The 24,217-nt window shown below is 40.6% G+C and overlaps 1 protein-coding gene across 1 annotated transcript in view; it reads left to right on the top strand.

Annotated features, from left to right (window-relative positions):
- Positions 1–753: 753 nt before the first annotated feature.
- The window catches only part of AEBP2 (AE binding protein 2), a 72,146-nt gene continuing 48,682 nt past the window's right edge, over positions 754–24,217 (top strand). Inside the window, exon 1 of the mRNA XM_047740789.1 lies at positions 754–1,597. Within this exon, the coding sequence (XP_047596745.1) occupies positions 936–1,597 (662 nt within the window). The 5' untranslated portion in view covers positions 754–935. The remainder of the gene's footprint in view (positions 1,598–24,217) is intronic.

The raw sequence follows: 24,217 nt of genomic DNA, 5'->3' as shown, positions 1-24,217 counted from the left end.
TCTCTCTCTGTCAAATAAATAAAATCTTAAAAAAAAAAAAACAAAAAAAACCACCTGTATTTTAGAAAGTGGATATTGGTGGGTATAAAGTCCCTATTGCATTTAGAGTTCATTGGCTATACTTAAAAGTGTGACAATGGTAAAACCTTGATAACAAGCTGGAGAAAAATGTAACTGTCTTTTTAAGCTGTACAAGGATGTACAGTTATTTGGAGGACTCATGAGCTAAAAAGTTTGAAGATTTTGAAACTAAGACGTGTTTGTTCTGAGACTGACTTAACCATTTCTTGGGGTATTCTAGCGAAGGTTGCACTGAAACCTGTGGCTCTATGCTGTGTGTACGGATTTAGTCCCTTGCGTTGTATTCTTCATTTTTATTCCTTTTAACCGTCTCTCCTCGTAGACTCAAGCTCTCGGAACACCAGGGACTTGTCGGATTCCTGGCTCATTGCCGGTCCACGGGGGACACTCCCCAAACATCCCCGGAATGAATGACTTTATCGTGAGAACTCGAAGGACTGCTAAAATCCCCGGCCAGCACCCAGGCTTTCGTTCTGCGTGTCCCGCCGGCGGCGAGGCTGGGGAAGGCGTGGGCAGGTCCTAAGGAAACTCTGAGCCCTCGGCGGGTCGGGGCGGGGGCCGGGCGGGGACACGGGTGGGGGCGCGCGCGCGGACTTCGCGGCCCGGGGGAGGTGCCAGCTCGCGCCGCCGCGCAGGCGCGCAACCGTCTCCGCGTGAGTGCGCGCAGTGGCGCGCCTGTCCCCGCGCGGGCTCCGTAGCGCGTGTGCAGGCTGACGCAGCTCGCGGGCCCTCCTCCTGCTCTGCGGCGGCGGCGGCGGAATTTTGGGCGTTTGGGAGGGGGCGAGGGAGCTAGAGTCAGGCGAGGGAGGCGGCGGCGGCGGGGAGGAGGAGGAGGAGGTGGAGCAGGCGCCGCCATGGCCGCCGCTATCACCGACATGGCCGACCTGGAGGAGCTCTCTCGCCTGAGCCCTCTGCCCCCCGGCAGCCCGGGCCCGGCGGCGCGGGGCCGGGCTGAGCCCCCAGAGGAGGATGAGGACGAGGAGGAGGAGGAAGAGGAGGCCGAGGCCGAGGCGGTGGCAGCGCTGCTGCTGAACGGCGGCAGCGGTGGGGGCGGAGGCGGCGGCGGAGTGGGGGGCGGCGAGGCGGAGACGATGTCGGAGCCGAGCCCCGAGAGCGCCAGTCAGGCCGGGGAGGACGAGGACGAAGAAGAGGACGAGGAAGAGGAGGACGAGAGCAGCAGCAGCGGCGGGGGCGAGGAGGAGAGTAGCGCTGAGAGCCTGGTGGGCAGCAGCGGCGGGAGCAGCAGCGACGAGACGCGCTCGCTGAGCCCCGGCGCCGCCAGCAGCAGCAGCGGGGATGGGGACGGCAAGGAGGGCCTGGAGGAGCCCAAGGGACCGCGGGGCAGCCAGGGCGGCGGCGGGGGCGGCAGCAGCAGCAGCAGCGTCGTCTCTAGTGGCGGCGACGAGGGATACGGGACCGGGGGCGGCGGAAGCAGCGCGACCTCCGGGGGCCGGCGAGGCAGCTTGGAGATGTCGTCGGACGGGGAACCCCTGAGCCGCATGGACTCGGAGGACAGGTCAGTGCACGGAAGCGTTTCCCCTCCCCTCCCCTCCTTCCTTTTACACTCGTGGGCCCCTCAGAGGGGGCCAGGGGGACTTTTCGCTGCGATCCCCGTGCTCCCCGAATCTGTGGCCCCTCCCCCAGGCTCTCAACTCGGCAATGTGTCGCGGTCGCCGCGCCCCTCGCTGCGGAGAGCCGCTTCCAACTCTCACAGCAGTTCCCCCCCAACTCTCCTCTCCCCGCCCTCTTTCCCCTCGGCTGTGCGCTCTCCGCGGACCTGCGGACAGCTCGAACTCAGAAACAGTCTGCAAAGTAGGCCTGGATCCCCTGGCGGGGCGTGGGGGGACCCTGATGGACACACCGCGGTACGCAAGGTCAGCTTCGTCCAGCCGTGTTCGCGAACACTTGTCACAACTATAACTGACAAGTGTGCTCCAACATGGCTGGTCTCGCCTGCATTGACCAGAACTTCCTTGTGCAGGGAGGAGACCCCCCCCCAACTATCACTTTTCACTACTTGAGGAAAACATCAGACTTCTGTACTTAATCAGGGCTTCTAAAAGTCCTCGTGGGTAATCATCCGTATACTCTCCAACGTGATTTTAGTAACTTCTGTTTTTTTGTTGTGATCAAATCTGGGAGAAAGTTTAAAACACGTATAAATTACTGAAGAAAAGAATAATGAATTGATGTCCTTTAAAATAATTTTACGGGATTAAAGAATTGGAATCATAATAAAATACAGTTTGGAAGGTACATCATGATAGCATGTGGTTTATGATCTTTATGTAATAAGGCTTTGGCATGAATGTCATGATTTTAGATGATAATAATATTTAAAGTCATGTATTGGAGAGATCTCTGAAGAAATTAGTAGCTTTTTTCTAAAGCTTGTTAGAAATAACGTGGATACTGACAAAAAAGGGCTTCATTTCTTTCAAGACATTAAAATTTATTGCATTAGTATGTTTCATTATTATCATTACTTCTGATCACTTTGGAAAACTTCGTATTTTAACTGATTGGTTTTTAATGTACTTTTTTAAAGACAGAGAGAACCGCATCATGAATGTTATACTGCTTCTAGCATTTATTTTGATTGTTTTGATGAACGGGTTTTTAACCATCAATAATGACTTGGCTTTAAAAGTTTAAGCGTGCTAAAGTTCTAGGAATTCTGGTTGGTAACTTAGAAAACTTCGGTTTCTGTTTAATATAAGGAATACAAAGCTCTAAATATTGTGAAAATACAGCATTGGATTTATTGTTTCATGTTTACTTTAATATCTAGTGAAGAAAATATCTTTGATGGGATAAAATAGACTGTACAAACCCTAGAGAAATTGTGCAGAACTACATAGGCATGGCAGGAAGGAGAGTCTTCAAGACAATTAAACACTGACGGGAACCACACAATGAAGCATATGTTACTTACATTTTATTATATCCTCCTTCATGGGTACCAGTAGATATTTGAAAGTTGACATGAGTTTATACAGTTAGCATCTTCCACAGTTCTTCCATTTATCTAGCGATGTGGGCATACAGATGCACGCTTAGCACTACACAATTTAAATGTCTATCCCATTCTCACAACTCTGGTGCAAGATAGGAATTATTTTGACTTCCATTTAACAGATGAAGAAGCAAGTTGAGTGTCTTACTCAAAACAGTAAGTCTAGAATGGAAGTGGTGGTAGAGCTGGATCTGAACAAAGGTTTTCAAGCCCCCTGCTATTTCCACTTTACAAGAGTTAGAACACTTCACGTTAAATAAGCTGTAAGTGTCAGGATTTTTTTTTTTTTTTTTTTTTTTTGAGTTAATATCTATCTGCTACAACCCTTTAAAGAGATGATGAACTATTGGGCAAGTAATAGTTCAGGAAGTGGAGTTTTGGCTTCATTTCATATTTGTAAGAGTCACTGCAATATCTAATTTTTACATATTTCAGAATAAGGAGTAGGATTATTAGTACCACAAGTCCGGATAAGGTTAAAACCTGATAATCAAAAATACTTGCTTTTCTTAATGCTTAAACATTAGAGACTATAAAATACTGTGTAATCATTTTGCTGTTTCAAGGTAATAGATTTATCACTTCTATGAAAAAGCTTTACTAGTGGAACTGGATATGGTGATCTTAACAATCTTCATTTTTAAATGCCCCTTTGTTGCCTTTAAGTTTTTTTTTTTAAAGTCTCCTTTTAAATTTGGAAAGGATTCATAGTTTTATGAACTGTCCTGCAGATTATACTAATCTGTGTGGATTTTATAAATGGATTTCATGGTAGGAGGCCTTTATTTTTGTGACTGATGGAGGGATAGCATGGTTTTAAAGTGCATTTAAAAAACTTGGGGCATTCCTATCAAAATGATTTTACTATTAGAATTTACTGTTTCTTTTAGAACGCCTATTCAGTTTTTCTCTTACTTTGAAAGTAGATCATACTTTTGAGTTAATGTACTTTAAAATTTGTTGAAATGTCTTAACTGTAATTGCTTCTTTTAAAGAAACATTTAGATATAAAGACTTAGATATTAAAGCTCATGATCCAAGGTATCAATTTACAAACATGTATTGGAAGTGTTGTGTGGTGAAAGGTGACTAATTTATAAAATGAATAAATGACACTTGGTACAAAAACATTGATTATTTTCCCCATGAGAAAGTTATTCAAAACCAGAGTAAGGGTTTTAGTGTGTTTATTTTGGTAAAGTTAGAAAACCTTGATGTTGGTGTGTAATTTATTTTCTTTAGGGAAGTATTTAACTATTTGAGACCATTATAAACTAGCTTTTCTTTCTTTTTTTTTTTAACTTCAACAGTAAACTTAAGTACTTTTTTTTTTAAAAGATTTTATTTATTTATTTGACGGAGATCACAAGTAGGCAGAGAGGCAGGCAGAGAGAGAGAAAGGGGGGAAGCAGGCTCCCTGCTGAGCAGAGAGCAGGATGTAGGGCTCAATCTGAGGACCCTGAGATCATGACCTGAGCCGAAGACCGAGGCTTAACCCACTGAGCTACCCAGGTGCCCCGGCTTAAGTACTTTTTAAAAGATTACCACCTTTTAAAAAATAATTACCACTTTTTTTTTTTTAAGATTTTATTTATTTATTTGACAGAGAGAGATCACAAGTAGACAGAGAGGCAGGCAGAGAGAGAGAGAGAGAGACAGAGAGAGGGAAGCAGGCTCCCTGCTGAGCAGAGAGCCGGATGCGGGCCTCGATCCCAGGACCCTGAGATCATGACCTGAGCCAAAGGCAGCGGCTTAACCCACTGAGCCACCCAGGCACCCTAATTACCACTTTTTAAAGTTAATTTCAGAGACTAATTAAATTTTAAATAGAATTTTAGAATTTAAAATACTTCTGAAATTTTTTTTAGTTTACAAATTAGTTCTAGCTGTTGAATCAGATTATACATTGAAAGTATTACTTTTTCTGTATAAGTGAATTGATAACTTCTTTTGTGGTTGTCTCTCACACACACACACACACACACACACACACTCTTTCTCCAGCACACCCCCCCCGCCCCACCAACTAGACTAGAAACCAAGACTTATTTTGAAAAGCCAAGACCACTTTTAGCCACTTCTATCAGCCTTCTGGGTAAATTTGAATGTCAAATGAAAAGTGCATGTGTAAGGATGTGGTGATAGGTAAAGGCTTACAGTATGAAACTTAGTGATCAGGAAAGGCGACAGACCCTTAGCATTTTGTGGATCAAAATTTGTAATTCCAATCTTAGGAGTTGCAAACTGAGGTGTAACTGACATTGCTTTGAAGCTGGGACAACAGGCTTATGTTCCCCAATTTCTTAGTTGTACGATTGGGAAGATCTAATACGGAGGCTAAATTTCTAAATCCTATTGATACCAGAAGGCTGCGTGCTGAAGTTATCTGGATTTATTAAGGATCTGTATGGTTGAGGCAATACAATACTTTTATATAAAGTAATTGTTGCTCATGCTTCATGATGAGCTTATTTAAGTACTTACCTCTTCAACTCTGAAGCAGCTTAGGGAAAAGAGCTTTTAGTAGGTCTCAGTTTTCATTGATGACTCCCAGTTAAGGAAGGCATGGCTATGTGCCCAAAATAAAATCATGAAAAAACTACAGACTTCAGGATTGAATTTATGGAGAGATTCTAGGGAGTCATTTTACTTTTAAGAAAAATGAAGAAAAATTTTAAGAAAAATTAAGACTACTATGTTGAGTCAATTAGTACATCCTGTGTATAAGTTGATTTGCTAACCAAACTCAGGTATTTACTGTGTGCTGGACTCTTCACTGAGTATTGTGGAAGATGGGAAGAAGCAGTGCTTCCCACTTCATCCATCTTGCATAGTGCTGTGAGGCTTTTAATTCCAAGGTGTAGGTTTTGCCCTAGTTCCTAGGAAAAACTGTTTTGACTCTAATGTAAACAAAGTCAAATTTCACACTTTGCCAATTGTATTAGCTGTTTATTGCTGTGTAAAAAGTTTTTTTTTTCAAATTCAAATTCAGCAACTTTAAGGAACAGAAATTTGTTACCGCCAGAGGTTCCTGAGGGTCAGGAGTGATAGGCCTTAGCTGGGTGGTTCTGGCTCGGGGTTTCATGAGGTTGCAGTGAAAAGGTTGTCCAGCACTGCAGTCATCTGAAGACTTCACTGGGGCTAGAAGTGTGTTTCCAAGATGGCTCACTTTTTGTAGTTCTTGGCAGGACACTTCAGTTACTCACCAAGTCAATTATCTGTTTGTGTGCCCTCATAACATAGCAGCTATTTCCCCTCAGAGCAAGTGATCTGAGAGAGCAAGGAAGAAGCCACAAAGTCTTTTTTTTTTTTTTTTTAAGATTTTATTTATTTATTTGATAGAGATCACAGGTAGGCAGAGAGGGAGGGGGGAAGCAGGCTCCCTGCTGAGCGGAGAGCCCAATGCAGGGCTCAATCCCAGGATCCTGTGATCATGACGTGAGCCAAAGGCAGAGGCTTTAACCAACTGAGCCACCCAGGTGCCCCACAGAGTCTTTTTATGACCTAAAATACTTGCTTATTTTTTATTCTTCCTATGTTTTCGTTTAGCAGATGAGTTTTTCCTATTTTTTTGTTGTTGTTGTTCATACCCTGTTACACAATAATTCCTTCATATTTTGTTCACTAAGACCACCTTTCAAAACCCATCAAAATGCCACAGTAAATCCTGGCTTTTAATTTCTTTTTCCTTTTAATTCCCATAGATGTATTTTTTTTTAATCTTTTTCCTCCCTGCTTATGGCTCTATTCTGTAGGTGGTGGGATGTAGAATATCTCTGCATCTGTATACAGAGCATGTAATCTGAGTCAGTCTGAATTCAGATCTTTGTATTGCAGCCTGTACTATGATTTTAAGTTAAATGTTTGAGCCTTAGTTCTTTAACTGCTAAAAAGAGGTTTTACCATGAAGGGATTGTATTCTAAGTCCAAATGAATTCCTATTAGAGTCCTATGAACTTTTCTGAAGAAACCACATTATTTGAATGCTTGCTTCATCCTTTTTGTTGTACGGTAGTATTTTTGAGAGCAGGGACTCTCTTTAGATCCAAACATGGTACCTTGAATATGGTGAGTACTTAATTAATTATTAGACTTAAATTGAAATAGCAACAATAGAATTTATATAAATAAAGGAGACTATAAACTGAGGGCCAGGAATTGGTGCCTTTGGTTGGATCATTGTATTTGGTATTGATAAGTTTAAAGTTATTAGGTCAGTGTACTCCAATAAAGCCTGTGAGATCTGATGCAAAATTTCATGTGATTTCTCTGAGAAGATGTCAGCAACTTCTATCAGATTTTCAAGAGGTGGGTCTAAGTTAAGAACTACAAATTTAGGGGTGCCTGGCTGGCTCAGTTGGTAGAGCTTATGACTTGATCTCGGGCTCATGAGTTCACGCCCTATGGTGGCAGCAGCGTTTACATAAAAAACAAGGGCACCTGGGTGGCTCAGTCGGTTAAGTGTTTGACTCTTGACTCCCCGTTTTTGCCTAGGTCACGATCTCAGGGTTGTGGGATCCAGCTCTGTGTGGGGCTCTGCACTGAGTATGTAGTCTGCTTGAGATTCTCTCCCTTCCCTCTGCCCCTCCCCCTGCTCACATGCACGTGCCCCCCTCAAATAAATAAATAAAATCTTAGAACAAGACTAAAACAATTTACCAATTTAGAGGCAATCCAGAGGTGCATAATAAGTGTTGATTAAATGGTTGTGGACAAGTCTATCAAAAAAAAAATGTTGGGACATTTCTGAAATTGTTGATTTCTGTAAAGGTATTTTTATAAATGAGTTTGAGTGTAGAAAATCTGAAATGGATAGTCACTACAGGGCTTTTTTCCCTAAATCATTGTTTGTTTTTTAAAATATGATTACTTATTTGACAGAAAGTGAGTGAGAGAGCGAGAGAAAGCACAAGCAAGGGAGCAGCAGAGGGAGAAAGAGAGGGAGAAGCAGGCTTCCCAGTGAGCAGGGAGCCCAGTGCCAGGCTCAATCACAGGACCTTGGGATCAGGACCTGAGCTGAAAGCAGAGGGCAGACGTTTAACTGACTGAACCACCCAAGTGCCCCTCCTAAATCATTGTTAAGAAACATTTACTGTGGGGCACCTGGGTGGCTCAGTGGGTTAAAGCCTCTGCCTTTGGCTCAGGTCATGATCCCAGGGTCCTGGGATCAAGCCCCGAGTCTGGCTTTCTGCTCAGCGGGGAGCCTGCTTCCTCCTCTCTCTCTCTCTGCCTGCCTCTCTGCCTACTTGTGATCTCTGTCAAATAAATAAATAAAATCTTAAAAAAAAATAAAAGAAACATTTACTGTATAAAAATGCATAACATTTTACCAAGGTTAAGTGGAAATTTTGAAGTTAAGGAGGGAGAAAGTGTAGGGAGAGCAGTGGTTTAAGACTGTGATTGAGGGGCGCCTGGGTGCCTCGGTTGGTTAAGCGGCTGCCTTTGGCTCAGGTCATGATTCCAGGTCCTGGGATGGAGCCCCACATCAGGCTCCCTGCTCAGCGGAGAGCCTGCTTCTCTCTCTCTCTCTATTTGCCGCTCTGTTTACTTGTGTTCTCTCTCTCTGTCAAATAAGTAAATAAAATCTTTAAAAAAATAAAAAAAAAAAAGACTGATTTGAGTCAGAATGTGTGGTTTGAGTTCTGGCTTTCACTTAAATGGGGTGACTATGGGACAGTTATTTAAGTTATTTACCATTTTACTATTCAGGTTTCCCATCTGCAAAAGGGGGACAGTAATAGTTAACTATCCTGTAAGATTGTTATGGGGATTACATGTAGAGTATTTGGCACACAATCTATTTTATTAAAGATGTTATGTATTTGTTTATTTGTCGGGGGTTGGGTGGGCAGGAGCAGGGGAGCGGCAGGCAGAAGGAGAAGCAGGCTCCCTGCCAAGCAAGGATGTGGGACTGATGCTCGCCTCCGTCCCAGGACCCTGGGATCAGGACCTGAGCTGAAGGCAGAGGCCTAACCGACTGAGCCACCCAGGTGATGGGAGGAGGAATTTTCAGAAAGCCTAAATGAAACATAGGAAGAAAAGAGCCTAAGGTGTTCAGACTTCCTGCCTAGGTCAGAGGATTCACATTCGAACTGGGAAATAAGAATGGCTAAAGTGGGATTTTTCATGCTAATAACAGATGTGTGCAGTTTTTCTGTGTAGGTTTGTCAATCAGTTTCTATTACCTCTCCCCAACTTCTCTTTGTAACTCCTAATGCCATTCAGGTTTTGTTTTTTGTTTTTTGTTTTTTAAGATTTTATTTACTTATCGGAGATAGAGACAGTGAGAGAGAGCATGAGAGGTGAGAAGGTCAGAGGGAGAAGCAGACTCCCCGCGGAGGTGGGAGCCCGGAGGTGGGAGCCCGATGCGGGACTCTATCACCGGATTCCGGGATCACGACCTGAGCCGAAGGCAGTCGCTCAACCAACTGAGCCACCCAGGTGCCCCCCACTCAGGTTTTATCTCAAACATTTTCTTAGGCAGACTATCCCTGATTTCTTTGTTAGGCACAATGCTAGCATTCCCAAATTCTTCAGTTGCCCTTTTTACAATTGGAGTGTTGTTTACTGTTTATCTCTCCTGCTAGAGTTTATACTTCCTGAGAATAGGAATCATGTCTCTGATCTTTGTTCTATCCACAGCACCTGGAACAGTGCCTGATGCTTATTTTAGGTGGTTTTTTTTTTGTTTATTTTTTTTTTTTTTTTAATATTTTATTTTTAAGTAATACCTTCACCCAGTGTGGGGCTCAAATTTAGAACCCCAGGATCAGGAGTTGTATGGCCTACCGACTGAGCCAGCCAGGCACCCCTTAGGTATTCTTAAATGTATTTTGAATGAATGATTAAACTTCTGTGTTACAGGAAAATGTGGCAAAGGTAGAGAGGAAATTTTGGGAGCTGGGAGACCAATTAGGAAGTGGTAGGAATAGTACAGGTCTGAAATGAAGAGACTTGAACTAGAGAACAAATTAGGGAAAAAGTCATGCTTAGGAAACTAAAGAAAGGAAACTAAAGAAAAATTTCCTGAGTGGCTTTTAAGAAAAATATTATGTTATTATTTCTGAGTAAAATGTTTTTTTCTTGAGGATTTCATTGGAACAATAGCTTGCTTATTTTTCCAGCCACATCCATAACTAAAATAATTCAAGGACAAGTTAACCTGAACTTAGAAGGTATTATAATTTAACTTCTCAGAGTTGTTTACCTACCTGTAAAATAGAATATCTTAGTGTTGTGATTAAAGGAGATGGAATATGTAAAGGGCCTAGGGCTGTATTTAATTTGTAGAGTCATTTATGCTTCCATTTCTTATGCAGATAGATGTGGAAAGAAAGCTTCCGGTGAGAATCAGTAATTGATATTACAGTACTAGCTTTACTAGAGACTGCTTGCAAATCATTTCATTTCTCTGAACTTCAGATTGATTCTTTTCCTTAAAAGTGAGGGTTTTAAACAATATAAAATAATTTGGAGTTCAAATGTGGTGATTCTGATGTAGACTGGCAAATGCTCTATTTTATCCTTCCCATAATTCAGAATATCCCAAGCCCGGCTTTGCTATATCCAGAATCTCAAAGATACTCTTTACATACTTTCTTCTGGGTTCAAAAATCACCATAACTTACGGTGTCATGTTGAAATATCCATTTGTGTTTGCCTTTTTTAGGCTATAACATTTTTAAGAATTAAAATCTGGTTCTATTTATTTTTATACTCCCATTACTTACCAGCTGTCCTCAACTATTGCACTGCCTGTATTCAGAACTCAGTAATTGGTTGGATTAGACTGAATCTGATACATATTTCTGAATGAACCTGATACATATTTCTTCTTTTTCACTATCATGACTGTATGAAATAGGAAGGAGAACCATTCTATGCCTTATATCTTCTCCACTTCTTTTTTTTTTTTTTAAGTTGGTTTACTTATTTAAGTAATCTCTGCACCCAGTGTGGCACTCCAGACTCACAACCTCAAGATCAAAAGTCTCCTGCTCTTGTGACTGAGCCACCAGGCATCGCTTCTCCCATTTCTTTTCTTTTCTTTTCTTTTTCTTTTTTTTTTTTTTTTTTTTTTTAAAGATTTTATTTATTTATTTGACAGAGAGAGATCACAAGTAGACAGAGAGGCAAGCAGAGAGAGAGAGGAGGAAGCAGGCTCCCCGCTGAGCAGAGAGCCCGATGCGGGACTCGATCCCAGGACCCTGAGATCACGACCTGAGCCGAAGGCAGCGGCTTAACCCACTGAGCCACCCAGGCGCCCCTTCTTTTCTTTTTTTAAAGATTTTATTTATTTATTTGACAGAGAGAGATCACAAGCAGGCAGAGAGGCAGGCAGAGAGAGAGGAGGAAGCAGGCTCCCCGCTGAGCAGAGAGCCCGATGCGTGGCTCGATCCCAGGACCCTGAGACCATGACCCGAGCCGAAGGCAGCGGCTTAACCCACTGAGCCACCCAGGCGCCCCTCTTTTTTTTTTTAAAGAGAGAGAGAGAAGCAGGCTTCCTGTTGAGCAGAGAACCTGATGCGGGACTCGATCCCAGAACCCTGAGATCATGACCTGAGTCGAAGGCAGTAGCTTAACCCACTGAGCCACCCAGGCGTCCCTCTCCCATTTCTTTTTAACAGCATTTGTAGAAACAGTATTTGAAAAAAGTTGTGATTTTTGAAAAATTTAAAAAGCAGACTTCCCCAACTGATATTTTGTTTCCCAACAAAAAAATGAATTTAGATACTATCTTAGGAGAAAACTCCTATTCTGTACTTTGTTTATGAATCTGAGCCTTTTGAGCTTACTGGAAGGATTTTATGAAGTTCAGTTCATTGCATCCTCACAAACAACTAATGAGGCGAGGAAGTGCAGGCATTAGAACATGCCCAGAGTTACAGAGGTCCTTGAGAATGTAGGCAGTCTAGGTGTGCTCGTAGCTACCATACTGCCTAGGTGATTCTTGTAACCAACTTTGGGGAAGTTTAATGAAAACACTATTAAGTCAGTGGCTAGTTTAAATTTCAACTCTTGTGCAAAGTATAACTTAGGAGCTTGAATTCATTTGCATATCTGGGCCTCATTTTCATTGGTAATTATAATATACATGGCCTAAATCCCTTTTAAGACTATGAAGTATAAAAGTTGATTTTTAAGTGTTGTAGTTATTCAGTCTCTAGGGGAATAGAGTGTCTTTATTTGTATTTTATTTAAATTTAATGCTTTTCGAAGTCCCTGTCCTGCTTTCTGGTCTTCATTTATGTTTCAAATTTCTAGAAAGATGAAGTGTTACTAATTAGAGAAAATATAGAGACTTTAGAAGGGTATTTGTATTTCTCAGTAAATACATTTACTATATCATTGCTAAATTATAAAATTTTTGTCATTACTTTAATTTTTTTTAAATTTTTTATTTTTTATAAACATATAATATATTTTTATCCCCAGGGGTACAGGTCTGTGAATCGCCAGGTTTACACACTTCACAGCACTCACCATAGCACAAACCCTCCCCAATGTCCATAACCCCACCCCCCTCTCCCAACCCCCCTCCCCCCAGCAACCCTCAGTTTGTTTTGTGAGATTAAGAGTTACTTATGGTTTGTCTTGTCATTACTTTTTATAAATATTTGTTAGAGTACCGAGAGTGGATGAATCAGCAGTAGCAGTAGATTTTTTTTAGTGCTTTACGTTCATGTTGGCAGTGATTTGAACATGTCTTTTGAGGTGTTGAGAACTCCTGTAGACATTTTTGCCAGAAATGTGTGTATTGAAATAATCTTTTAAGTAATTTTTGTGATTACACTAACTTAAAAAAAAAAACAAGTAAATGTGATTGCTTCTTACAAAATGGGTGTTAGTCTTCGTAGCAGATTTTTTTACATACTGTCTTTACATACAGGCATTTCCATGGAAATCTTTTTGAAGGTAAAAGACTAAAAAAGAAGGTAAAAGCTAACTCCTTATAATGTAATTACATTGAAATAGAATGTTTCTAGTATTACAGTCTTTGTGAAGGTAATTGCTTGCTGATCTGGTCTTAAACTGCGTGAAAAATGTGGGTGGAGTAATCTTAAAGAGCAATAAACAAGAAATGAGAAGCAAATTTGAAATGATGTGCACAGTGGTAATATAAGAATGTAGCCTACTTGTTTTCTATAGGCTATATTTCATCATTGTTGCATAAAGTCCCTTTTGACCAATTTAGTGAATGCTGCTGGGTCTTGGGGAAAAAATCTTTTGTTTTTATTCAGAGAAATAATTGTAGGGATGGAGAGTAGTCTTTTTCTTGATTAGAAAAACCCATTTTAGCTTTTTAAATTACAGTGATAATAGCTTGTAATTACAGTAACAATAGTAATAATAATATCTTGGTTTTGGCTAATGATTTTTAGTGTGCCTCCAATTAATTTTTATAATTATCTCAGTATGACAAAGCCATGTATTTTACTTGCCTTAAAAATCCTGCTTAAATTTGTCACTAAAAGTATGAGCATTGACTGTGTGCAAGACTACACTACATAGGCTTAGGAGTTTACCCTAAATGAGAGACTTTTAGGTGATTCTAGTACAAATTACGCAGATCAGAAGGAACCAAAATAGGGCTTTACGGAAATGTGACTTGAGCATATGTAATGCATGTGATAGAAGAAGCACTTGTTTTTACTTTCTTTGTTCTTTTTTACTTCTTTTCCCCCTTTTTTATTTTTATCTTTTTTTTTTTTTAAAGATTTTATGTATTTATTTGACAGATAGAGATCACAAGTAGGCAGAGAGGCAGGCAGAGAGAGAGAGGAGGAAGCAGGCCCCCTGCTGAGCAGAGAGCCCGATGCGGAGCTCAGTCCCAGGACCCTGAGATCATGACCCGAGCCGAAGGCAGAGGCTTTAACCCACTGAGCCACCAAGGCGCCCCTTTCCCCCCTTTTTAAAAGGTTCTATTTATTTGTGAGAGAGAGAGCTGGTGCAGAAGCAAGGGGAGCCTCCAGTGGCAGAGGGAGAAACAGGATCCCTGCTGAGCAAGGGTCAGATGCTGAAGATCCCAGGACCTTGGGATCATGAGGATCATGACTTGAGCCTAAGGCAGGTGCTTAACTGACTGAGCCACACAGGCCTCCCTTTACTTATTTTTTCTGATTGCTTCTGAGTTTAAAGGTTTAAAAGCTTACAGCACCGTGGCTGTTTGGAAGGCAAAACCAGGTGGCCTTACAGAAATCTGATGTGATCTAAATTCCTTTATCCCATTTAAAACCCAATCTCTAATTTACTGTTTTTTCTTGATAAAGAAAAACCAAAGTGACTGTCCCTTTGTCCCAAGACAAGTGAATATTTGGAGTTGAATTTTATGTTGACACTGTCAGGCTCCTCTCTGTTTCAGTGGCTTAAGTTCTAAATTTGGGACAAGTTCTACCTGAGGATAGTGTTGCTTTCTATGACCTTGAATTAATTTTTTTATGAAGCTAATTGACTTGGAGGAATCTTTATTGGTTGTTGTTGAGAGAGAGAAGAACCCACAGAGGCAGAAGGAGAGGGAGAGAATCTTAAGCAGGCTCTTTGCCCAGGTCAGAGCCAGATGCGGGGCTCTCTCTCACAATCCTGAGATCATGACCTGAGCCAAAATCACAAGTGGGACGTTTAACCGACTGAGCCACCCAGGTGCCCCAGGAATCAAATTTAATATCTTGTTAGCAAAACTATCTACCTCAAAGAATCAAATTATATGTAAACGTTAAATATCTTTTGTGTTGTGTGAGTTTTAGATGTACAAAAGCAAAGAAACAACTTTTTGTATGGGCACACCAAGCGAAACTTATTTTGACATATGATAAGGGCTGCATTCTAGTATTTCGCAAATCTGTGGTTTCTCATGTTTTTCCTTTGTATAAATGTGGCAACTGAGTTGTTTGGCGTTAGCGTTTTGAATTTGTGTGACTTTGGGCAAGTCACGTAATTTCTATGTTTCAACCTCTTATCTGTTAAGTTGAGGATACTAATGTACCTATCTCATGGGGTTGTTGTAAATATTAAATGAGTTAATACATGTCAAGCATGTCTTACTATGGTTGCATGACAGCCAACACCAACATTTAGTGATTAAAAACAATTTTATTTTGCTTACAAATCTAAGATCTGAGCAGGGCTGGGTAGGTTTAGATCACATCATCATCATACTTGGTATCAATTTAGAACAACGGTATAAAGGCTGGGAAGTGAAATCACCAGAAAACTCACTTACGCACTCACCTATTTGTCACATGTGTGGTGCCTGGGCTGAGAAGACTGAAACATCTGGGACTCCCTGGCATCTCTCTCTAGCTCTGTGTACTTTTTTCAGGAGGTCTCTTGAGCATACTGGTTTCAGGGGAGCCAGATTTCTAAATGTGGTAGTTCTGGTCTCCCAAGCTGTGTGTCCCAAGAGTGAGTCAGGCTGAAGCTGTAGTATTGCCTTTTATGACCTCGCCTTTTAAGTCTTGAAGTATCACTTTTGTAGTAGTCTCACGTTTGTTCACGTTCAAGGGGAGGTAATAATGGCCCCTCAGCACCCTGATGCCATATTGTAAGAAAAGGATGTGGGAAAGTATATATGGTGTGGCCATCTTTGGGAAATATACTCAGTAAGTGTTAGCTGTTCTAATAAAGAATAGGCACTCAGATTTAAATAAAATACTTTACTTTGTGATGTAAATTTTGATTCAGTAAGTTCTATGATCTTTTTTTTTAAGAGTCATAAAATGTAACAGGCAGACAGTTCATAATTTTCTTGAAGTGCCTGTTTCCTTTAACTCTTTTAGTTTTATGACTTTCAATCCCATTGTCAATGTCTAGAATAAGGAGCAGGGCACAAAATTATAGTCCATTCCAACAAATGGAGTTGAGAAATAGTAGAATTTCACTTTTTTTTTTTTTTTTTTTTTTAGAATTTCACTCTTAAAGTTGTATATTATCCATATAATATCAGGTATACAGCTTCACACTTTTCAAGAATACAGGTTTGTCCTAAATGGTTGACACTCTTGAATTTTAGCCTTTAAAAATTTTGATTATAAGCATGGGAGAAACATAGAGTAATCATTCTAGTAATGAGTGGCAATTTCATAGATGACAGGAACATAACCTGTTAGTCAAGTAACAACTTACCTAGTTGGGTGATTAGATTACAGATCCCTGGTGTGTGGATATAATGCTGTTTACCTACAGTTTGATAAATACCTTGAAAATTATGTATAGTATACGTATTTCTATGTAAAACTATTACCAATTAGAATTAAGCTAAGTTTATAATGCTTGCTATGATCCTGTTAAATGTAACTTACAAATCAGAATTTTTATTTCCTTTTATCTCATGCCATTTTCGTCAGTCCATATGCAGGACAGTGTTCCATTCTTTTAAAGTAAGAATTATAGAATATTTGTTTTATAGTAAGATAGAAGTTTATAAACCTAAGACTTTCTAAAGATTATATGGTTTTCTTTTTTTTTTTTTTAAAGATTTTATTTATTTATTTGACAGAGAGAGATCACAAGTAGACGGAGAGGCAGGCAGAGAGAGACAGAGAGAGAGAGAGAGGGAAGCAGGCTCCCTGCTGAGCAGAGAGCCCGATGCGGGACTCGATCCCAGGACCCTGAGATCATGACCTGAGCCGAAGGCAGCGGCCTAACCCACTGAGCCACCCAGGTGCCCAAGATTATATGGTTTTCATTGAAGAACAAAAATAAAACAGCCTTGATTCTTTAGAGATTAGGAAAGTTCCTTTGTGGAACCTCAATCAATGACTTCCAAATATTGAAGGAAGTAGTTAGATGCCTTGATCATCCTGTTTTCCTACTATATTATTATTATTTTTTTTTAAGATTTTATTTTTAAGTAATCTCTACACCCAGTGTGGAGCTTGAATTCACAATTCCCAGATCAAGAGTTGCATGTTCCACTGACTGAGGCAGTCAGGTGCCCCTTCCTATTACATTCTTTAAGTTTATGGCACTTTTTTTATCCTCTTCTGTCACTTATTCTGTGTATGATACAGCTCCATGTTTTCTGTTTTTGTTGTTGTTTCTAACTTTTTAATGTAAAAGTACTATCCATTTCATAGCTTGTAGTTTGACAGTTTTAGGACTATTGTTGAGAAAATAAACAATCTAAAAACAATTTACAGACTGAGTAGTGGATGAAATTTTTTTCCCCAAATGATTTTTTTTTAAGATTTTATTTATTTATTTGACAGAGAGGGATCACAAGTAGGCAGAGAGGCAGGCAGAGAGAGAGGGGGAAGCAGGCTCCCTGCTGAGCAGAGAGCCTGATGGTGGGGCTCGATCCCAGGACCCTGGCTGGGATCATGACCTGAGCCGAAGGCAGAGGCTTAACCCACTGAGCCACCCAGGCGTCCCCCCCAATGAATTTTTTGTGTGGAACTCCAATGTCCAAGACATATTAAAATGATATTTTATTAGTATTTTTTATAAGTTCAAAAATTTATATTTATAAAGTAAGTCAGAACAGTAAAACTTAAGTGAATTTAAATTCAAAGTGCTGTTTATAAATGAATGTTATAAGTTTATGTCAGTTTTTTTTTTTTTTTAAGATTTTATTTATTTATTTGACAGACAGAGATCACAAGTAGGCAGAGAGGCAGGCAGAGAGAGGAAGGGAAGCAGGTTCCCTGCTGAGCAGAGAGCCCGATGCGGGGCTCGATTCCAGGACCCCGGGATCATGACCTGAGCCGAAGGCAGAGGGTTAACCCACTGAGCCACCCAGGTGCCCCACATTTATGTCGGTTTTAGTATTTAAACAAAATTTCCTTATTCTGTTTCTTTAATTTTTTTTTGTCAGTCTCACCAAATTTTTTTTTTTTTTTTAAAGATTTTGTTTATTTGACAGAGAACGCAAGTAGGCAGAGAGGCAGACAGAGAGAGAGGAAGGGAAGCAGGCTCCCTGCTGAGCAGAGAGCCCGATATGGGGCTCGATCCCAGGACCCTGGAATCATGACCTGAGGCGAAGGCAGAGGCTTTAACCCACTGAGCCACCCAGGCCCCCTCACCAAATGTTTTAAGCCTTTTTTTTTTTTTTTTTTTAAGATTTTATTTATTTGTCAGAGAGAGTGAGCACAAGCAGCAGGGAGCAGCAGGGTAGAGCAGGCTGAGGGAGAAGCAGACTCCCTCTGAGCTAGGAGCCTGATGCAGGACTCCATCCCAGGACCCTGGGATCATGACCTGAGCTTAATCCAATGAGCCGACTGAGCCACCCAGGTGTCCTCAACATTTTTTTTTTTTTTTAAGATTTTGTTTATTTGAGAGAGAGAGGCAGAGATAGCCAGAGAAAGCACAGTGAGAGAAAGCATGAGCAGGGAGGAGAGGGGGAGGCAGGCTCCCTGCTGAGCAGGGAGCCCAATGCCAGCTGGATCACTGGACCCTTGGATGATGGCTTGAGCCTAAGGCAGATGCTTAACTGACTGAGCCACCCGGGTCCCCCTCTTTGTTTTATTTTGGTTGCTTAGTCTTGAAAATTTGATTTGCAGATATGGGCAACTTGTCTTTCAGTCTCCAGATACTACACTTTGTTCTACTGATCAAGAACTATGAAAGGAGATTACTAGTAGGGAAATTCTGTTTGAAAAATATCATTACTTAATGATCTTAACTGTCTTTATATCACAAATGCAAAAGTGACTGGAACCTCAAAGTTAAGCAGTAAAACTCTTTTTTTTTTTTTTAAGATTTTATTTATTTATTTGACAGAGATCACAAGTAGGCAGAGAGGCAGGCAGAGAGAGATGGGGGAAGCAGGCTCCCCACTGAGCAGAGAGCCTGATGTGGGCCTCTGTCGTAGGACCCTGAGATCATGATCGGAGCCAAAAGGCAGAGGCTTAACCCACTGAGCCACCCAGGCACCCCAGGCAGTAAAACTCTTAGTATTGTTCTGTGTCAGCCCTTTAATTTGTTATTAGTTCCCTAGGAGGGGAGAGCATGTAGCAAATAACTGAGTCTTCTTGGAAGGTATTTAATTGGGTAAGGCGTAAGGGTGTGATTTGCAGATCTAATTTTATGTAAATGGATATGTGGAGGCCTAAATTAGATCTGCAGTACAGATCTCCAACTTTGCTAATCAATCACATATATATAGGAAATTGTGATATTTAAAGTTTTTTGAGTGACAAGAGTAAATTATACTTATATTCAAATTATACATCCATATACTTTCAGGCCCCTGTTCTCAACCCTCCTTTCAGGTTAGACATTTCAGGGACATTTGGGTGGCTCATTTGGTTAAGTGTCTGCCTTTGGCTCAGGTCATAATCCCAGGGTCTTGGGATCAAACCTTTTATTGGTCTCCCTGCTCAGCGGGGAGCCTGTTTATCTCTCTCCCTCTGCCTGCCGTTCCCTGCTCATGCTCTCTCTCTGTCAAATAAATCTTAAAAAAAAAAAAAAAAGTTAGACATTTCAGTAACTTAGAAATTATGAGCAGGGAGAAGAAAAGAACCCAAAGATACCAAGGAAAATCCACAATATAAATGACTTTCCTCATAGGTAACTGAAAAGAAGACTCCCGATAAGGCTTCTACCCATTGGACCTCAGATTCAATTTCAAATTCATCAGTTATACTCAGAATAAAATAAAAATATTCCATCTCAGGAACATAATCTTTCCAATCTGTTTTAGAGAGTCATTTAAGCTTTGATCCAGAACAGTGGTTCTCAGACCTTTTGCTTTTAAAAATCCATTTGTTTTCTTAAATGTTGAGGAATATAACTTAGATCTCAGTAAAGCTATTAAAAAGTTACTGAAAAAAATAAAAAACTTTCGTTTATGTGGGTTATATTTATCACTATTACAGGAGCAGAAATTAAGACCAAGAACTTTAGAAACATTAATTTAAAAATGAACCAATTATAGGTAACAAACAGTATTTTCTTTCTGTTTTTAAGGAGATTCCCTGCCCAGTGTGGGGCTTGAACTCATGACCCTTAGATCAAGAGTTGCATGCTCTACCGCCTGAGCCAGCCAGGCACCCCTAAACAGTATTTTCTTCTTCTTCTTCTTCTTTTTTTTTTTTTAAAGATTTTATTTATTTGACAGAGATTACAAGTAGGCAGAGAGGCAGGCAGAGAGAGAGGAGGAAGCAGGCTTCCCGCTGAGCAGAGAGTCCGATTCGGGGCTCGATCCCAGGACCCTGAGATCATGACCTGAGCCGAAGGCAGGGACTTAACCCACTGAGCCACCCAGGCGCCCCCCAAACAGTATTTTCTTAACATAGAATAACTTTTCCAGTTTAAAAAAAATTGAAGAATGATGTTATTTTATATCTAGTGTCTTTAATATCTGGTGTAACAGCTAGTTTTCATATCAACTTCTGCATTCAGTCTGTTGCAATGAATTGTTTGGTTGAACTATTTGAAGACTATCTGGCCTCTTACAGATATTTAGTTGGAAAAGGAAGGCTATTTTTAATAGCTTTTTTAGGTTAATTTTATGCCTATTTGATAAAAGGGATAGTGTTTTGTTTGTTTGTTTGTTTTGCAGTGTTTGCAATGTGGAATCTGAAACCGAAAGAGTGAACTTTTCTTATTCTGTTACATGAAGAGCCTGATCTGTCCTCCATCATGATAATATAACATCCATGTATTGCTTCCTCTTTTCTCGTATTTTGTCATTCAGCAAGCTGCTCTTTACTTTTCAGTGTTGGCAGCCCTGTCAGCTGTGGTCATATCCACCACACAGATGTTTTGCTCGACAGTAATTTGAGCTCTCAAAGAAGGGTCTATTAATGTAGAGTGACTTGGCCCTTGAATTCTCAGAGGAAGTCATTTTCATAAAATCTGTGTACTTTAGATGTTGGGGTAAAAACGTCTGGCGTGCCAGGTAGTTTCTTAACAAGAGGAAAAGAGCCCATGGAAAAGAGGGAAAAGGGAATGTTGTTAGGTTGAAAATGTCTCATGTCCTTCTCTAAATACTGCATTTGAATTTCTAACAGCATGTGTTTTTTTGAAACTTAGGGATTATCTGTTGTCACAGGGTGTGCATGTGTGTCTGTGAGTGTGTTTTTGTGTATGCTTTAGTTTATCATTTTGCAACGGGAAATACTTCCCTTGCATAGTCTGATTGGTCTTACTTGGGTAATAATGGTAAAAGATCTTTTAGAATTTTACTACTTACACTGTGGTAGCAGGAGTATCAACAAGTAGCTGCTTGTTAAAAATACAGTATCTCAGGTCCTACCCCCAAATCTACCAAATTAGTATCTGCATTTGCTAAGATGCCAGGTAATACATAGAATACTGAGAAACACTGCTTTAGAATTATTGTAATTACCTGAATAAGAGTGCTTTTTCTGGCTTTGGTTTTTGTCCAAATACTAGACTGCTTTTATTCCTGTTTTACAGAATCAGTAGGTATTCATTGGGAAGGAGAACTGAGTGAAAAATTTTAATATATTTACTATCCTAGGAATATTACAGGATAAGTGGAAGGAATGTGCCCTTCTGGTTCAGATCATCTTGATATCTTACTGTTATGGGAAGGAGGAGAACATTTTTCTGTGACATCTGTGACTAGCTCAGTGTCCTGTCAAAATTGAAATGAACTGTACCTTATCTCCTGTGCTTTTCTGCATCAGGACTGTTGCCTTTATCAGTCTTAGGAATGGAGAGAACTGCTGATTCCAGCAGGGGTCTGGGGCCAAAAGGGAGCCTGGAGGCTTAGGATTTGGGCACTCCTAGAAGTTGGAGAAAACCTAAGAGGGACTATATGGCAGGACTCCATTTGGCCCTGCTACGGAATGGGAGACTTTGGGGATGCTGCACATGTGTGACGGTCTCTTGATCAAGTCTTCTAGGGCCTGGGACCTGTCTCTTACCTCCTCTGCCGTTGCATTTGCAGCTTAGTTGACATTGATGGACACAATTCATGCTCTTAACATCAGCATTATGCCATCTTTTTATGAGGATCTCTATCCACATGAAGTACTATGTTTCAAGTGAAAGATACTGCACATAGACTAATTACCTAGTGCTTAGTGTTTATGGATATTTGGACTTACAAGGTTCCCCTTCTATGGTAAAATTAATAAGCAAAAAATGTATACTAAGCACTGTCTTATATAAGACTATAAGGTAGTCTTATATTGCTAGTTGGATATATTAAGTAATATATAATATAATATTATAGTAAGTAGAGTCTCTTGACCTTTACTTTATCTAATTTAAGGAGAAAATTGGTTTCATTTTCTTTTTTTTTGTTTGTTTTTTAAAGATTTTGATTGATTGATTGATTGATTGATTTGGCACACAGGGAGAGATCACAAGTAGGCAAAGAGGCAGGCAGAGAGAGAGGGGGAAGCAGGCTCCCTGATGAGCAGAGAGCCCGATGTGGGGCTCGATCCCAGGACCCTGAGATCATGACCTAGCCGAAGGTGAGGCTTAATCTACTGAGCCACCTAGGCACCCCAAAGATTTTTTTTTTTATTTATTTGAGAGAGAGCATGAGAGGGGGAAGGACAGAGGGAGAAGCAGACCCGCTGCTGAATAGGGAGCCCTATTCGGGGCTTGATCCTGGAACTCCAGTATCATGACCTGAGCTGAAGGTAGTTGCTCTGGTTTCATTTTCAACTAATTTTGGACTTTTACATAAAAGCAGTACAGGTATGCGATTAAAAATTACTCAGAAGGTGTATATAGTGAAAGTTCTCTCCTACTGACCCTCCCTTTCCTCCTCCAAAAAAACATGGACAGTGTTTGTGTATCCTTTAAAAGAAGTTTTGCCTTTAGAGGATAGCTGTGTCTATATCTCCCTCCCTGATTTAGGTATGGAAATTAGAGCATTACTGCCCTGCATTTGTGTGTGTGTGTGTGTTTAAACTTTGCTATACTTTAGAAATTGTATCAGAAGAGGTCACTGAGATTTCTTTCTTTCCCTAAGATTGTTTATAAATTGAGTATGGTTGGTTGTTCACTTAAAACTATTAATATTTTATTTGCCTTTGGTTTACAGAAGTGTATTGAGTTTTATAGTCAAAATATTTTAAAATACATGAAACAAGCAGTAAGAAAAATATTAAGGGCCTCATGAAAATTGAAAAAATTTTTTTTTTATTTTTAAAATTTATTTATTTGACAGAGAGAGATCACAAGTAGGCAGAGAGGCAGGCAGAGAGAGAGAGAGAAGGAAGCAGGCTCCCCTCGGAGCAGAGAGCCCAATGTGGGACTTGATCCCAGGATCCTGAGATGACCCAAGCCAAAGGCAGAGGCTCAACCCACTGAGCCACCCAGGCGCCCGAAAATTGAAATTAATTAATTAATTAATTAATTTGAGGGAGAATGAGTGAGAGAGAGCATGAGAGAGGAGAAGGTCAGAGGGAGAAGCAGGCTCCCCAAGGAGCTGGGAGCCCGATGCTGTACTCCATCCTGGAAGTCCGGGATTATGACCTGAGGCGAAGACAGTTGCTCAACCAACTGAGCCACCCAGGCGCCCCGAAAATTGAAATTTCTAAGGCTCAAATTAAAATACGCATTTCAGTGTAGAAAAACAGTTTATGCAAAAACCAAAAAATATGAATAAATGTTCAGGTATTCAAGAGGTGATTTGCATTTGAGAGTTTAATAGAGATTATAAAGGGACAAAAAAAAAAGAACTAATCTCTACACCCAGTGTGGGGCTGAAATTTACAACTCTGAGATCAAGAGTCACATGCTCTACTGATTGAACCAGCCAGGTACCCCAAGATTACAGAGTTTTAGAATGAAGTTTTAGAGTTTACATTTGGAATATATATATTGACTGGTAGATAGCCGGATGAATTTAATGTGAACATTCTTTAAAGTAAAATCTGAGACATTTTTCATGTCTGAAGCAACCTAAGAAACATTTTTGGTAGTTACTTTATTTTTTTAAAGATTTTATTTATTTGAGAGAGAGAGTGTGCACATGAGGCGGGTGGGGGGGGGGGTTCAGAGGGAGAAGCAGACTCCTTGGTGAGTAGGGAGCTGGATACTGGGACTCAATCCTCCAGGGACTCCAGGATCATGACCTGAGCTGAAGGCAGTCATTTAACCAGCTGAGCCACCCAGGTGCCCTTGCTAGTTTTTTTAAAATGGGTGCACAGGGTGTTAGACACAAATCATTATTAAGCTTCCTTAATGAGGAAG

Source organism: Lutra lutra, chromosome 8, assembly GCF_902655055.1.
Source record: "Lutra lutra chromosome 8, mLutLut1.2, whole genome shotgun sequence".
Lineage (NCBI taxonomy): Eukaryota > Metazoa > Chordata > Mammalia > Carnivora > Mustelidae > Lutra > Lutra lutra.
Note: the sequence above shows the minus strand (reverse complement) of the source record. Positions and strands in the feature narration are given on the sequence as shown.